This window comes from Panonychus citri, unplaced genomic scaffold (assembly GCF_014898815.1).
Source record: "Panonychus citri isolate SS breed McGregor unplaced genomic scaffold, ASM1489881v1 Contig00141, whole genome shotgun sequence".
Classification (NCBI taxonomy): domain Eukaryota; kingdom Metazoa; phylum Arthropoda; class Arachnida; order Trombidiformes; family Tetranychidae; genus Panonychus; species Panonychus citri.
The window spans coordinates 3,550,264-3,568,795 of NW_026515546.1; the positions used below are offsets into that span (position 1 = coordinate 3,550,264).

The following is an 18,532-nucleotide window of genomic DNA, read 5'->3' on the forward strand; positions in this document are numbered from 1 at the left end:
CAATGGTTTAAATTGTTACAAGCTACTTACAGGTAATTAATTAATAATCGGGTTTCAATTACACCCAAAGGCTATTATAACAATTAACATTAAATACTGTTCCATGTTTCTTAATTGTTGGATGATCAGTATTACCAATTTAACACCAAACGATTTGTTGATTGTAACACTATCAAGTGAAATTGGTCAACAATTAAGTAACAACAACAACGAAATTTACAAAAAAAAATCAAATTACATTGAAATTATTGTTTAAAGGAAATCGGATGTTATTAAATTATGATTATCGTTAATTTTTTTATAACTTTTCTCAAGGAACAATTAAAATGAATCATAAGCAGTAACATAATTTAGACAAATCATAATTAGTTAATCGTCACAAAAGTCCAGGTTATTAAAGGTAAACCGGATTAACGTTTAAACGATTTGATTAACAATCAAAATAAATTACGAAACAAAAAGTGAAAATAAATTGTCAACCTTAATTACAATAATCGCGACAATCAAATCTAATTTTACTTAAATTGTTGCAATCTATTTAATCATCACAATCAATGGATAATCATACCAATGAAAATGAAGGATTAACCTGATAAAGAAACTTTTTAATCTTTAATCAAAAAGATTAAGATTTAAAAGTTAATTGTTTCAACTTTAAATTGTTGGAAAACAAAAATGATGATTATGATTATGATAAAGTAATAAAATTAAATCATAAATATTATGTTAATTGTAAAGTTAGTGAGTTGATTGTAGTGAGAGTTGATTGTCAAGTAAATTAAAATGGTTACTACAAAAAAGTAAAAGTTTCTATTCGGTTGCAAGTTGTAAGTTGATTCAGTTTACTGATTACTCAAAGTAATTCATACAATTTTTAATCACAATCTATAAGGATTATAAATCAGTTAATTGTTAAAATTCATTGGTCAGTTGATTGTTTCGTTAATTTGATTTAGTTTTTTTTCCATTCGCCATCAACCTAACAATTTAATTCCTTTTTTTGAACGAATCACCACCAGGTATCATTTTCCCTCCTTTCATTTGGTGTTTACTGTTGAAATTAAACGGAAATTAAAAATTTTGATCCAGTCTAATTAAGATTATTTTAATTGTCCTTCTACCTGTCCAACAGTAATTAACTTTTCTACAATTAAGAGCAATTTACTTTGTTTGTTTGTGATTAATGTTTCCAAAAGCAACTCTACACATTCATTCAGAAGATACAAATGTTTGGGTTAACATTTCAATGTGCCCATTGAAGGCAACGTGTTTTTTTGGCTCTCACTTTGTTTTTCTCTCTCTTTACTAATTAACTTTCTGTGAGTTAATTAATTGTGATCAATGGATTAAATGGATAAATGTTATACTCTATCAATCTCAACTTATTGGATTAAATCAGTAAATCATCAAATATCTAAATCAATTGGGGAAAGCAAAGGTTGATCATCTGGTAAGTGTTTCTATTTGTTAATCCATTTGCTTTTGCTTTTCTCATTTTCATATTTTCCTTTGATTGTTTTGATTAATTGTGTTGCTTTTTCCAATCATCTTGTCCATTTTGTTAGATTGTGATTAAATTGTTATCAACAATTAAGTGTCACACAGTGTCGAGTACAATTGAATACATTGAGGGACTTTGATTAGTGATTAACATCTTCTTGTCTTTCATGTTGATATTTTCTGGTCTCCTTATAAACCTCATGGATTATTTTGATTGTTGTGATTAACTGATTGCGATTAAATTGTTAGATTTATTGATTGGCTATTTCTAAGTAGTTGATGTTGTAAATTTTGTCTCTTGATTATTACAATTAGATTAGTAAATTGTGATCATTTTGCTGCGTAGGTTTCTCAGTCTATTGTATTTTCATATTTGCCTCCTAATTTTAAGTTACACTTTCAATTGTTTTTCCTTAATTGTTATTAATTAACTTTTCATTTTGACTTTTTTTCCAGTTAATCACAATTAATCTTGATTCTCTCACAATTATATTTCAACTGTAACTCGATTCTCATGCTAATAATAATTGTTGATGAGAAGAAAATGAAAGTTAATTGTAATAATTGATCTTTAATTGTTCAACAAGGGCATTTCTTTATGAACATATCACGATAACAATTAAGTTAATTGTCAATTACAATCTAAATTGATAAAATCAGTCAACTTGTGTAATCAACAATTCATTTAAATGAGTCAGACTTAATTTAGTTAATCCAATTAATCCTCCAAGAAGAAGGTGAAAAGATTAATTGAAAATGATTAACGTTAATTGTTGGGTGACAATTATTGATTATCAAGGAATCGCAATTGAAAATGATCACTCATTTTGATCACAATTAATTTGATTGCCTTAAAAATTAAAGGTAAATCCAATTGCTAAACTTTAATCTGTCATTTTATTGATTTTCAATTAGCTAGATGATTAATAAATTGTTAATTTTGCTTATTAACTGACGTTTTTATTTAATCAAATTTGATTAATTTCTTAATTCTTCCTGGTTAATCGTTAATCACAATCAAATTTAAATAATCGCCATTAGCTCAATCACTTGATTCAATTAATATTTCCAATTCAACAATTTAGCTATCGATATAATAATTTACTGATCATCGGAATCAATTGCTGTTGAATATTTTGCAATACAAAAAGTCAACAATTAAATTGAGATCAATTTTTTTTTCTTGATTGATTTGATTAACAAATCTAACAATTAGAATTGCTAAAATTAGATTGTGATAAATGTTTTTAGTTAATTCAAATCAACAATCAGTCACAAAATTAACCAATAAAACATTAAATTGTCGATTAGAGATCAACAAACTTTTCAATTGTAACACCAATCAGATCACAATTAAATGTATAATAGAATCAAATTTAATCATTTGATTATAATAATAAAATTATCGTTAATCAATTACAGTTAAACTATTTTCCGTCAATCCAACACTTCAATATTTAATTAGGCAAACTGTTGATTGTAATAATAAGTTTAATTTTTAATAAACTAAATCAAATTAGGGCAAATTTCCCAATCAAAATATCAAAATTAAATTAAAACTTTCACAGTTAATTAAATTTACAGACAATCAAATCTAATGATTATCATTGAATCAATTTTACGTTTCAACAATTGGACAGAAAAAAAAACTTAATCAAATCCACTATTGGCAACACAATGACAATTGTGATGAAATGAAATTAATTTCATCATGTCAAGGAGACTAATCAACAATCAATTAAAATGAAAAGCAATTAACTAACAATTGACCAGTTAATTGATTATCAATAAGTAATAATGATTGAGAAAAAACATTTGACCATAGACACAAAAACATCAATATAAAAGTAAACATTTGGATGCCATAAACTGACCAAAGGTCTAATTGAACTTTGAATTGAGACCTACCAGAGATGTCGGACAAAAGGTCAAATCAACGACAAACTGACCTTTCCAGTCTCTCGCTTCTCAATTTTGTGACCGAAAAAAAATGAGATCGTTAAAAGATGAAAGTCCATAACGAAACATAAACGCCACGATCCGAGATGATGATTGTAAGATATAATGTATGTGTCTCCCTTTTGTACAGTATAACCGTTGATTGTTGGAGGTTAAGACGATGTCAAAGGTCACACATTCTGTTTTCTTGACCTATGAAACCTAAAAATAACCTCAAAGTACCAGGGAACCAAAACTAATAACAGAAAACATGTTCATATGGTCAGAATGCAGCAAAATGTTATTGAAAAAAAGTTTCTAAGCAACTTTAACCTATGGAACCAAAATTATACATTGAAAGGAACCATTTTGTTGACCATTTTTGGTCAATATAATTACACTGACCCAACGATGATTAGTTAATTTTGTTTCCAATTTCAAATTACTACTCTGATTGTTACAATTACTATTATTTAATCACAAGTCATTGTGTATGTTTGTTTGTTTGTAGGTTGAAGGTTGTTGATTGTTGTTGACTGGGTTTATTTATTATTAAGGTTACCATTGACTCTGATTGTTAATTGTTATCGTTTATTGATTAATTATTAATTGCTCTGATTATTTAATATGAGTTAATTTAGGTGATTCTGTTTGTTTACTTGATTGTTTACTTGATAACAATTAGTTTAAATTGTCTTCATCTTCTTGAAAAGTTATCACCAAGATTGAAACAGTTAATAAATTTTGTTTGTGCTACGATTTTAATTGTAAATTTTTAATTTCTACGCTTAATTGTGATTAACTTTTTTTTTAAATTTTCTCTATTACCCCTTTAGCTTTCATATCCATCTCTGTTAATCTTGATTAACCAACCATTAATTACGATTTAATTGTTGTTAACTATTACAATCTAATTACATCCTACACTTTTAAACAATTTAGATTCCTTATTAACTAATCCATTACCTTAATTTAATTGTTATAATATTTTTTGATTGTAACTTGAAAACCTACTCACAATTTGATGTTTTAATTGTAATCAAATTGATCACCATTTATGATTAACTGTAAAAAAACAAACTTATTGATGATAATTATAATTACTTATTATTGATTACCTTGTTGTGATCAATTAATTTTATTGAAATTGATTGTTACATATTTTTCATGATCAAAATTGATTGCAATTAATTTCCAGGTAAAAACAATCAATCCAAAAGCAAGACTAAATCATTTAACTGTAAAAATACAATTTAACCTTGATTGTTACACTGATTTGGTTCATTGAGTTCAACTTTCATTAGTTAATTGTTACAATTAACTTTGATTTGAAATAGTAACCATTTGGCTAACAATGGTCAAGGGCTTTAACAATTAACTTTCAAAAGAAAAAAAAATGAGATAAAATTAGTTAATCAACTATAATTATATAAACTTTTCTTGCCAATCACAATTAACTGATTAAAATTGATTAGTTTGCAAAAGTTTCAATGAATATATGAATTAGTATGAAAAGTTTCACAGTCCAAATGATTTATAAATTGTCTGTTTTCAACAATCAATTGATAATCATGATTAAAATGGGAAAATCTCAGACTAATCTAATTGTTCACTAATGAAACTTAATCAATTTCTTGTTGATCATGATTTTCACAATGAATAATCAACTTAACCATCAATGTTGATTAACAGTAATTAATGTTTACTATTTGAAAGTAATCAAACTAACAATTAACTCGTTAATTGATTGCTATCAATTTCTCATACAAAGGAACTAATAATTAGTAACAACAATCAACAAATTTATATTCAGACAATTGCTAATTTAGTTTTCTCACTAATATTCACAATCCTAAATGAACAATTAAATTTAATTGTTACGTTCATCGGTCTAAATGTTGATCAGAATTAAAAAAAATTCCTTCATTTATTCATAAGAATCTGAAATGTTGAATAAACTTTTCAATGAATTTCCTTGGTGTCATCATGATGACAAGTAATCTTTTCATCTTTGGCACAATTAAACTCCCTCCCATCATCATCACCATATGATCCTCATCCTCATCCTCATCCTCATCTTGATCATCATCTTCAGGTCATTTCTTCCGGAACGATGAGCATGATAAATGTGAAAAAAGTCTCTATGTTAACCTTAGCATCCTCATCTTAATTGTTTGTCTACAAATAAAGATGAGGATGCTAAATGTAATTCTAAGTCTTTTTCATCATCTTTTCTCATCCTTATCATCAACCTCTCCCTTAAATTAGTATCTATGTATTGGATCAACATCGATTACCATTAATCATTTGAATTAAATTTTTTCTCTATTTTTTGACTTGAAAAAAAAGGTCACAATTTATACCAAATTGTTGCTCTACTATTCAAATGTAACTAAATCAACATGATAATCAACAAATTGCTTCTGTTACGGGGATAAATAGATGAGGATGAAAATAACAGACTATTGACCCACCCCAACAGGATCTGCTATCTAAATTAACGGTAATAATATTATAACGATTATAATATCGTTACATAAATAGATACACTTTCGTAATCATTTAAATTGTTAATTTGATTGCTGCTAATTGTTGTTGTTTGATTTTTTGGTCTCTCTTTCGACAAATGAACTCAAAAATTGTTTCAAAGTTCAATTTGTGCTCTTCTTTAATACTAATCTTTCCAAGTATTTACCTTAACACTTTTTACCCTCGGGGCTTTTTTTAAGTTCATTTCTCTCTTGGAAAGTGAGAGTTTAAAGGTTGAGATGACATTTTGTTGGAAGATTAAGGATTAAGAAGACTATTTTCAAGAAGAAGATGAAAAATTTCGAAAAGTGTTGACCTCAGGTCAAGGGATTGAATGTTAACCCAAAAAACAAGGTCACCAAATTATCTCAATAATTTTTTACAAAAGTTTCGCCATCTTCATCTCTAAGATGATAATATTTCGTCTTCCTTTTCTTTATTTCTTTCTTTTTCTCTCTCTTTTCATCTTCCTTTTCTCTTTCTCTTCTTCTTTTCATCATCATCTTTGGAAGAAAAAGAGAGAGAGAGAGATGAAGAAAAATCTTTGAAAGAAACTCACTCTACATCCATAGGTTTCTATTGGAAGATGTTAAGTCTCTGTTTTCCCACGATCTTCCTAAATCCCTCTCTCTCTCTTTATCTTCCTCCCCTTATCTTCATATTCTAAAGAAACTGGTTTCTTTTTCTCTTTCTTTATCATCTTATTTATCATCTTAATCTTCAAATATCTTAAAGCATTCGGTCACCAGGGTTCGCATGTAAACTTTTGGCTCTTTTTTTATTTGAAAAAAAAAGTTTTTCTCAAGAATCAATTGGGTGTTTTTATCTTTGTCATACTGAGATTTTACCTTTTGATTATGTTTTAATCACTTTTATGATTTAATAACAACAATGTGCTAATCAATCAAGTTTACAGGTGAATTAGTGTTTAATTAACAGTAAGGATAAAGTAACACAATCGTCAAAACAAATCACAGAGAGAAAGTGAGAGAGAGAGAGAGATAAACATTTTCTTTTTTTTCATTTTTCTCCTTTTGCTACAACATGATTGTTAATCTAACCTGTTGTTATTGTCATTCTTTATCATTGTCATCTTTATCTTCATCATCATCACCATCATCATCATCTCTCTCTGTTGTTTCTTGCCAGTTTTGTCTCTTACACCAACAATCAAACTCGAAACTGTTTAAATCTCTTCCTGTTGCTAATTACTGTATTTACCATTGTCATTGGAATCGGTCATTGAATTATATTGACAATGAAACGCGTTGTGACCTCATTGTTTCGTAAAAATGGTCACGGAGGTTCAACCGGTGGAAACAATAGTTCAAATGATTATCTAAGTGAAGGAAGTTACAGAGATTTAAGTTTCCCATTGGACGATGATTATGATAATTTATATCGTTCAGGTAGACGAGGAAATTGTTCTGATTCAATGAGTTATCATCATTCATCATCATCTGATCCTGTGTCAACAATTTATTTACCTCAAACTTGTGACAGTGAAAACAATCAACACGTTATTTTATCAAAAACAACAACAACAACATCATCAACACCATCAACGATTGACTTTACACCGGTTTACCAAGGTATCCCACCAATTACATTAACAATTACTAACAATCAACAAACTGCTTGTGATTATCCTGCAAATAATATGGATTGTGATTATTTAAGTAAAACTAATCAACGTTACTCTAAATCATCTCGCCTGAGAAATTGTTTATCTCATTCAGCATTAGACGATATTAATCAATCGGAAAGATTATTGATTGATAATAATAATTTAACTTCAATTTCCAATGTTATCAATGATTCATTGACTGTAAATGATGGTGACCTTGTCTACGCCATGTTTGGTGACAATGGACAAGGTGAAGGTTTAATTAATACAATTAACGGTGATGTTAAACGTAACATTGAATCAAGTCTTTCTAATGGCGGATTAACTTTGGGTGGAGTAAAAGTTTCAGGCAGAGGAGGTAAAACTCAAGCTGAAGGTGTCAACACCATCACCAACACCACCGCCACCGCCACCAACAACAACAATTATCCAACCAATATGATTGGTGATGTTGATAATTATTCAAACATAAAAGGTTTACGTGGTTGTGGTTCTGATAATAGTAGGATTGATGTTAATAATATCACTTCAACCATTGACGATTCTTGTAAACAATTGCCGATAGTAACAATTAATCAACACCAACCTAAACCATCATCATCATCACCATTGACTGGGACCGTTAATTGTTTTGGTGAATTAACTTGTAATCAAAGTGAACTTGTTCAAAGTAAAAAGACCAATTTATGTGCCAAGAAAAAAGCGAATATATTGAAATGTTCAGCATTGAATAGTTTCGGTAAATTGTTGTACGAAGATTGTGATCGTGAAGGTATTTGGAATTCATTGGAATCAACAACAGAATCATCATCATCTCCACCTGATAACATCATCATGGAAAGAGAAACAATTAATTACAATGAGTCATCTTATTCCAATGAGACTAATGATATTTATCTGACCAATGATGAGGTTACATGGGATCGTGAGAGTAATCATTTTATTGGTAATGATGAAAGTAAAATAATTACATCAACAAGTAATCATAATCATCATGTAAATGATGATGATGATGATAATGTTGATGATGGTAAATGTAATGATGATCAACATGAGGCTGGTAATGAAGAGGAATACAATTTATGGAAACGGATTGTTGAAAATTCTAATGCAAATGATAATTTACTAATTGACCATGATGTTGATCGGAAAGTTGGTAATACCAACAGTTCATTAATATTAAGTTTACCATCACTTGGAATGATCAACCAACAACAACAACAACAACAACACCAAGGTGATCACAAGGCCAACAACAACACCACCAACAAGAACCTAAATGTTTACAGGAGTATTTCAACTTCAGCCTTAATTTGCAGCGGTAATCGTGGCGGTGGCGATGAGAGTGATAGTTGTAGTGGTAACTTTTTAATTGCTGATGAACCAGAAAAGTTAGTTAAACGTATTGGTAAAGTTTCTGCTGATGTAACCAGATTAATGGAAAGTGAAGGTCTTCACTTTAATCCATCATCACTTTCAGATTTTACAACCAATTATTCAACTGAAAATAATCCTCCACTTAATCATCATCATCATCATCATCATCAACAACAGCAACAACATAGTAATTGTAGTAATCTTGTTAGTCGAAGCTGTGAAAATATTCTGGTCTCTTATGATGATGGTGATGATATTTACACCAAACCAAATCAATATCAACTTACTCACTCAAAGATGAATCAAGATTCATCTCTATTTCCAAAGGATTCAACTGGTCAGTCTCAAAGCCATCAACAGCTTCCATCTTCTTCCTCATCTCAGAATCTTCAGTCTCACCTACAACAACATTTAACATCTCATTCTGATTCATCATCATCATCATCATCTGCTGATGTTGTTTCTTCCTCCTCTGCCACTACCTTATCATCATTAAAAGTTAACTCAAATTGTGATGAAACAATAACAACAACAACAACAACAAATAATAATAATAACAATTCAACCAAAGATTGTGGTCAATTTAAACATCCATCAATAATTGTTAAGCCATGTACCACTCTATCAATTAAACAACATCATCTTCATCAACATCTTCTCTCTGAAAATTATACCTCATCATCATCATCAACTTCCTCTTCCTCTTCATCCTCTGGTTTTAATACAAATAAAAACTTGGAAAACGATAACGATTCAGTTACCAGTTCAGTTCAACATCGTTCAGATGAATCAGGTTACGAATCAGATGGAACTGGTCATAAAACTGATAATATTGAAGTGATTGATGGTCATCGTGTCCATCCTGGTGTTACTGGCCTTTTACCTTCTCCATCATCATCCTCGTCATCATCTTCCTCTTCAACTTCGTCCTCATGTTCATCAACAGCCTCATCTTCATCATCCTCATCAACCATTTCTAATTTGCCACAAGCAGTTATTCAAATGCCATCGGTGATTCCTGCCAATAATATTGATAATCCATCAATCACTGTAATCACATCAACTAACTCTCAACAATTAACCTCCATCACCAATACCACCACCACCACCACCACCACCACCACCACCTCTTCAAACATTTATCCCACCTCCCAATCAACGACAATTACATCAACATCAACAACGACAACTCCTTCAATTGCCATTACTACAAATTCACAATCAACCAAAAATCGTAATTCTCATCATGACAATTTACTCAAATTTACTTCATTCTTACAAAAATTAAAACCAACAAGCGGAAATTATTCATTTCATAATAATAATAAACAAGGTAAGTTATTTAAAAAATTTAATTCTAATTGTAAATCATTAATTACTATTGATTGTGTGTGTGTGTATATATCAATCGGTTGTCAATTTAAATTGTATTGTAGTTTTCATTGCAATTACTGTGGCTAATTGTTAACCATACAATTGATATTAATATCTGTATATGTATTATTATTTATATCAAGTGTATGGGTTGATTGTTGATGCTTGATTATTGTAACTTTTCAATCATCTTAACAATTAATCAATTTTGATTGTGAAGCTTTTATTTTCCTGTTTTAATTGTGGGTCAAAAATTTTCAATAATGTTATTAATTAGTAGGAATTGAAATTTTTTTTTCAATTAATGAAAATTAACTGATTTTTCAATCAATTGATTTAAATTGTAAACGTTAATTGTTGTGTGTGTGTGTGTGTCCAAGTGATTAAAGGAATTGATTGAAATCAGTTCAATGGTCGCAATTATATTAACCATTTAATCACTAATCTTAATCTTAGATTTATTATTTGCAACCAAATCAAATTAACCGACGACAATCAATAACCTTAATTAACCTGGAAAAATATAATATAAAATTCTGGATGATTAGTAAATTAGTTTGATAACTTTTTCTTTTAATTTCCAATTTAAATAATAACCATGAACACACATTGAGTTAATCAATTTAATCGTAATCAAGTTAATCATATACACATCATATTGATCCAGAAATTAAAGTTAATTACTCAATATAAACTCTAACCTTCAGGTCATCAGCAATTAATTGTAAACAATTTCAATTGTAATGATTATCAAATGAAAAAAAAGGAAAAGTGTTAATTAGGATTAACCTTAAATCTAAGAAATTAATTGTTACTCTTTTGATCTGATTAACTTGATTGTAAATATTTTTTTCCTCTCTTTCATACTTGCGTTGATTGAGCTTAATTGCTGGTTAATTGCTGTTTTCATGTTTTCTTAATCAATGTGTTTAGCTTACCATTAACACACTCACCGTAAACAAGTAAAAAAAAAATTAACAGTTATATTGTTACCCAATTGAAACAATTTAAATTAGTTGAACCCGTTTAAATGATTAAGTTGTTGCTGTTGATATGATGTATGACAATTAATACTTGATTATGGTTGTAAGTTAACAATTAAAAGTTGATTTAGTTTATCATGTCAACATCTAGAATATAATTTTCGCCTTGTTTGTGTGGTAAATTTATTTTAGTTGTTAACTGATTGTTAATGATAATTATCAAGGTGAACAGTTTTCTAATTATCTAATTAATTTAACTGGTTAAATTGTTCTCGCAATTGAATTTAATCAACAACAAAAGTTGAACAATTTACTTATGTGTTGTTGATCCTTCTCAAGGCGCAGGAATTTGTAGCACAAAAATGATTAAGTTGTTGCTGTTGATATGATGTATGACAATTAATACTTGATTATGGTTGTAAGTTAACAATTAAAAGTTGATTTAGTTTATCATGTCAACATCTAGAATATAATTTTCGCCTTGTTTGTGTGGTAAATTTATTTTAGTTGTTAACTGATTGTTAATGATAATTATCAAGGTGAACAGTTTTCTAATTATCTAATTAATTTAACTGGTTAAATTGTTCTCGCAATTGAATTTAATCAACAACAAAAGTTGAACAATTTACTTATGTGTTGTTGATCCTTCTCAAGGCGCAGGAATTTGTAGCACAAATTTTTGCAAGAAAAAAAAATTAGGTCTGATGATGATGCTCATGATGATGATAATGATGCTGATGAAGATGAAGATGATGATGAGGGAGAAAGAGAGATGTTAAAATTTGGGTTTGGCTACCAAACGCCTGAGGGTGAAAACAAAATTAAATGAGCTACTAGCTTTTCATTATTAACCCAATGAAAGATTGTTGTTGTTTTTGGTTCCATGTTGATGATTTTTACTTGTTGTTAGTCATCATACTGTAAGCATCTTCATCTTGTCTTCATCATCATCATCATCATCATCATTTTTACTATCAGCATATACACACCCACACTTTGTTGAATTTCTCCCTCTTCTCATCAGATGATTTCTCTCTCTCTCTCTCTCTCTCTCTGTTTCTCCTTCTATGTGAGTTTTAATCATCGTGTTTATTAAATTGTGTGTATACTCATTCCTTTAATAAACTTTCAGCTAATTAATAGTTGATTCTGTTGTTTTGTTTTGCTGTTTATTGTGCTAATTTGTGATTAGTGATTTAATTGTGTCTTTTTTGTTTTCTTTTTCTTTCTTGGTGCTTGACAGAATTCAGAGTTGGACCTTTAAAGGACACGAGTGATAATGTGATTCAATCTGAAGTCTCATCGTTGAATATGAGCAACAAGAGTATCAAAAGTAACAACAGTCTGAATAATAATAAAGCTCCTGGACCAGGTACACCTCCATTGAATAACCTTTGCTCTTCATCTCGACCTCACGTTAAGGATTCAACCGCTAAATTAATGGGTCAATTTAAGGCTTGGACACTTGATAGAAAATTTTTACGTGGTCGTAATAAAAAATCATCAGCTTCTGGAAACGGTGAAGGTGCTAATCGATGTTCAACTGGATCGACCTTAGATTCAACCTTGGATTCACCATCTATCGGAGGTGATACACCAGATTGTTCAATGATGTTACCTTCAACTACCACCACCAATTTATTATCATCAACATCATCATCATCATCATCCTCTGTTCATCATAAGCTTTCAGCTGGTGGTTCATATTTAAAGCGAGCAAATCTTTTTGGAGCCGTTTTCTCAGCTAATAATGGTTCATCTTCATCTTCATCATCATCTGTTTCCCACCATCGTTTCCCTGGTAATAATCATCATCATGGTGAAGATACTGGCGGTGGTTCTTACGATTATTCAGTTGTCCCCATGGAAGGTGATATAATCCATACACCAACAGATCAACATTTAACCTCTTCAGGTCGACTTTGGACAAAATCACCGACATCTCTTTCATTTCCAACTAATGCTCATGGAATATCATCTTCAATTTCATCTTCATCAATATCTACAATCTCATCATCTGGATTAACCTATTCTCTTGATGAAAGAATGGCTCAACTTGAAGATACTCTGAATAGTATTGATGAAGAGCGATGTCCAGTTAAAATAATGTCGGTCAACCTCGAGAAGGACGATAATGGTGGCCTGGGAATCTATGTAACACCAAAACCCACCGAGGATAATACCGTTGGCTATATTATCGCAGATTTTGAGCCCGATGGTCCAGCGGACAGGTAATTATCATACTGCCCTTAAGCTCAATCAAACAAATATAACAACAATTAGATCAACTGAAACAATTTGGTCTTAAATCAACTTCCTATTTGCAAGAAAAACAAACAATGTAAACAAACAACATCATTAATTATCCGGAAACAGTTTATCATTAATTATATTGAAAAAACTGTTTACTTAATCACATAATCTTACTGTCAAATTAACTGTCAACAATTAGTGTTAATCAAGTTGATTTTGTTAATTTCTTTAACATTTAATCAGAGAAATTGTTAAACAGAAATTGATTGTTAAGTGAGAATAAGTTTTTCCTCTTTGTTGATAAGTGATGAGGATAAATCATCTCAATGGAAACATTTAATTTCATCTTGCATTTTTTTTTATTGGTAAGATGATGATGATGATAAAAGAAACAATAATTTACTCTCACTCATCCAAATCATCATTATCTTCATAGGGTTTTCCATACTCAGGTTATTGTTATCAATTTACAGGGTCATCCATCCGTCAAGTGAGAATGTGACTTTTCATGGTCCAAGCAAATTGAATAGTGTTTAGTATTATCATCGTCCATTCATCAACTTGTTTTCCTACCTGTTGATGTTTTTGTTAACAATTAACACTCACAATAAGATTTAGGTAACAACAATTAAAGGAAAAAACTTTTTTAAAAGGTAAAATGTTTCATTAATATTAACAATCAACGAGAGAAACATGATTGTTGACAATTAATTGATTCACTTTTTGAAGGTTACACATATTATTAGTCATTGACCCTCTTCATTAACTAATCTCATGTTGATATCAATGTCAAAATTGATTATAATTGTTTACAATTAACTTGGGAAAGTTAATTTAACCATTAGATTATAGTAGTTAATTGTTTACAATTTTTGCAAACGTGTGTTGATTTGTTGATTGTTTTATTTTAAGATCAACTTGAAATGTCTTGAGATGTCAATCATTTCCTAATTTGGTCTTAATCATCATATTATTTACCAATTGAGATCTAATCTCAATTAACTGGATAATTATCTAGATTGATTATCACCGTTATTTGTTTAACCTAATTAATTGATTGTGTTGTTTTCTTTTTCTTTCACTCTTTCTTTAGGAGTGGTCAGTTACAGAGACAAGATCAAGTTCTAATGGTCAATGGAGTATCTTTAAGAGGATTAGGTCTTCCGGATGCTTTATCATTACTTAAAGAATCGGAAAGACTTGTACAGTTAATTGTTGCTCGAAAAGTTGATTATTTTGATGCTTTTGATGAAACGGATACCGTTAGCTCAATAATTGACTCAACTACTCTTGAAAATGGTCCACCCTTACCGATAACATCTCAGCCTGTTAATAATAATAATGTTGTCACAACAACAACAAGATCAACATCTAATTTCAATCGTCACCGTAACTCATCATTATCAGGGGCAATTCCTGAGTTGGAAACAGTTGATCAACAATTGCAAGATGATTATCAAGAAAACAAAACAAATTCAATGGTAATTCAATCATTTGAAATGCTCAAAATTTTGGCTCAATTCCAAAAAATATTATCATGTTACCATCATGGGCTCTCTCCCGCCTTGATTGTTAATCTCTCTAGTCTCTTAATCTGTAACTATTTTCACACTTTTCCTCTTAATCTTGATTCCTTAATCTTAATCCGTGACAAGTTACAGTTTATCTTGCATTATATTGGAATCTTAATTTTATTTATCTTTATTTTCTTGCTGAACTTTCACCAACTTAATCATAACAATCAAGACTAATAGTAACATGATATTGAACATGAACTTGAAAAAAATTCTAATATAATCGTTTTATCGTTTCCAGATCTCTTCAGGTCTTTGTACAGTCCCTCGAAAACCCAAATTACCGTTAGGAACCAGTCGACACACAATCGTATTCAAAAAAGGTCCAGGCTGCCGGAAATTGGGCTTCAGCTTAGTCGGTGGTAAGGATTCACCTAAAGGAGCCATGGGAATTTTCGTGAAAACCATAGTGCCCAATGGTCAAGCTGCCGAAGAAAATAAATTAAAAGAAGGTAAAAATTGATTGTTCATCTTTATGATTAACTGATTGACTAAAAAATTTACTTTGCAATTTGATTAATTAGGTGATGAGATTCTGTCAATTAATGGACACACAATGGAGGGATTAACTCATGGTGAAGCCATTGGAATATTTAAATCAATCAAAACTGGTGATCTTGTCTTAACTGTACTCAGAAGGAATCGACAATTAATCAAAAAGTATGTCCATCTAATTGCTATCCTAATTGTTGATTGTAAAAGTTTAATTATCGGCGATTACTAATTGATTCTAATATTATTTTTTGTTCAATTTTTCTAGTCCACTTAATTCAAAGTCTTGCTCAAATTTGGAAATCATTGAAACCAATTGATTATGGGGATTGACCAGTTGATTAGTTAATCATCTTTGGCTTAATTGTCGTTTAACAATTTACATAAACTGCCTCATTAATGTGATTTGTGATTTCCATTCTCATAATTTATTTAATTGTCATCATCAACCATTGTCATCTGAATGAAATCCTAGTCTATTCCAATCACTATTATTATTACTGAGTTTCTCTATCATCATGTTAATTAACAACTCAACAATTAAGATTTTGTATTTGTTTAATTACCTTTCGTATTAATTTTTGTCCTTCTCATTGTAATTAAGATTCCTTAAGTGATCCTTAATTTTTATACTTGATTTAAAACCATTGTAATTAAACTAAATTCAATTTTGAAAATTTAATTTCTATTCATTATTTTTACCTCAACAATTAGAAACAATTAAATCACAATTAACCTTGATCTTTTTTTTTGTTGTTGATCAATTGATGAAACTGATCACGATTCTAATTGTTTTCAATTTACTATGATTTTAGAGTGAAATTAATTAGTTAATCTTATTATGTGATTGTCAATTGTTTCCGTACGATTAACAATTAGTTAATTACTTTTTTTTGTCATAGACAGTGAAAGTGATTAAATTGTTTTCTTCTCGTTGATTTAGTTCAATGTTAATTGTGATGTCAATAAGCTCTTGTTTTCTGTTTAATTGTTCAATGGATCCTTTTGTTTGACAATTAACAAATTGCTACGTAATTAGAATTTTTTTAAGGTGAATTAACATTGATCGTCAACATGATTAACATTTAAATTGTGATTTAACTAGTCAGTTGGTGTAAATCTGTTAACTAATCAACGTTAGAAAATTGTTCTCAGTGTGATTAGTTAATCATGAAATTATTAACAATTAAATTGATCACTTACATCGCGTTGGTTAATTTGATTAATTGTGATCCCATTACACTTAATTCTGTTAACGGTGGAAATAATTTAAATAATCAACAATCAACCGGTGGAACATCAAATGAAAATTCAATACAATCAGTTAATCAACAATCAAGTAACAGTAATTTGAATTCACAATCAACTTCAGTTTCAACTGAATCTTCATCCAGTGTATCAAATGATTTGACTGTTAATAAATTGGATCAATCTAATTTCGTTAATAGTGATAATAATTATAATGATTTAGTTCTGGAAAATGGTATTAATTGTAATTGTTCATTGGGCTCACCAAGTTCAGCTGATTCGATTGCTTCTGATTCAACAAATGGACGATTGATTTTATCTTCGGAATCATCTGGACAATCAACTAATGGTAATTTTGAGAAGCGGCAAATAAATGGTCAATCTAGTGGTAAATTAGTTCAACAATCGAGTGGTGGGTTCTCGGGATATAATGGGTACGAAGGTGGTGGTGGTCAAGGCGGAGGACGATTTAGTAATCAGGATGGGTTTGGGAGTAATGGAGGAAGTTCAGGTGAGGGTGCATTCGGTGGTAGTTTCAGTTCCGATTCCAGAGGTGAAAGTCAATATAGTGGCAATGGTAATGGTCAGTTTGCTGGGAAATCACCGGCGGGGTATGAGAAGCCCGAATATAATTATTATTCGACTGATTTTAAGGACGATCCTAAGCAACGAAAGGAGCGACAAGCATGGCCAATACCTGGAGTCAATGTTCAATTAGGTTTAGGGGGAGAGGGTGATAACAATTTCGAGGGTCATGGGGGTGGGAAAGGACTACTAAATAGAATTATTGGCGCTGGAAACTCTGGTGGTGAGATGGTCAGAAATATTGGAGGGTTAATTGGTAGTGGGCTTGGTGCCATGGGTGGACTTGGGGGGCTTGGTAGAATGCTTCACATTGGAAATAAAGGCGGCGGCGGTGGTGGTGGTCATTTCTCTGAAAGAAATGGTTACAATAGCAACTTTGGTTTAATAGCCAAAATAATGGAGGTTTCGGTGGCTATAATGGCGGAGGATCTGGCGGTCAAATGGGAGGAGGGTTTAATGGTCACCATAGTGGAGGATTTGGTGGTCATCATGGAGGGGGATTCTTTCACCATCATAGTGGAGGAGGAATCTTTGGCAATGGAGGAGGTGGAGGTGACGGCAGTTTTGGAGGAGGTGGTTTTGGAGGTCATGACCCCACTAGTGTTGGCCTTGGTATCGGTGGTAAAATTGGTTTGGGTGGTGCTGGAGCGGGAATCAATGCAAATTTAGGTCCAGTTGATCTTGGTCTTAAGCTTGGCTTAGATGGACGAGGAGTAACTGCTGGTGTTGCTTTAGGATGATAATCAACATTGGCCAATCAAAACAATTAAATGCTACGAGAAAATTTATTTATTTAAATTAGTTACCACTGATTCCTTACATTATTTTCACAATTAAACACAATCTACCAATAATTACAATCAATATTACCACAAGAAAACAATCAATAACTAATCATAGTTTCTAATCAACCAAAATTAAATTACTTAAACAGAAATGAAATTATATTAACAATAAATCCAAATCATAAACGAAATAATGTGTAACTTAATTGTTACAATTTAAAGAATAGAAAATTAAAATTAAAACTTTTTTTTCAAACGAAATCAAAT

General features: G+C 30.4%; 2 protein-coding genes across 3 annotated transcripts; both read left to right on the forward strand.

The window, feature by feature from the left end:
- Positions 1–809: 809 nt before the first annotated feature.
- On the forward strand, positions 810–16,388 carry LOC128395662 (uncharacterized protein DDB_G0283357-like). 2 transcript variants are annotated; one of them, XM_053356124.1, is made up of 7 exons: positions 810–1,450; positions 7,117–10,304; positions 12,572–13,559; positions 14,675–15,062; positions 15,397–15,607; positions 15,680–15,815; positions 15,916–16,388. In XM_053356124.1, the coding sequence occupies exons 2-7, from the start codon at positions 7,226–7,228 to the stop codon at positions 15,965–15,967; spliced, it is 4,854 nt and encodes a 1,617-aa protein (XP_053212099.1). In that variant the 5' UTR covers positions 810–1,450; positions 7,117–7,225; the 3' UTR covers positions 15,968–16,388. The 2 variants fall into 2 exon arrangements, with proteins under 2 accessions (XP_053212099.1, XP_053212097.1); XM_053356122.1 differs by lacking the exon at positions 810–1,450 and having other exon boundaries at positions 6,717–10,304.
- A 64-nt stretch (positions 16,389–16,452) lies between these two features.
- LOC128395116 (uncharacterized) lies at positions 16,453–18,220 on the forward strand. The gene is made up of 3 exons (XM_053355518.1): positions 16,453–16,463; positions 17,096–17,841; positions 17,883–18,220. Exons 1-3 carry the CDS (start codon positions 16,453–16,455, stop codon positions 18,218–18,220), a joined length of 1,095 nt encoding a protein of 364 aa, XP_053211493.1.
- Positions 18,221–18,532: the final 312 nt, after the last annotated feature.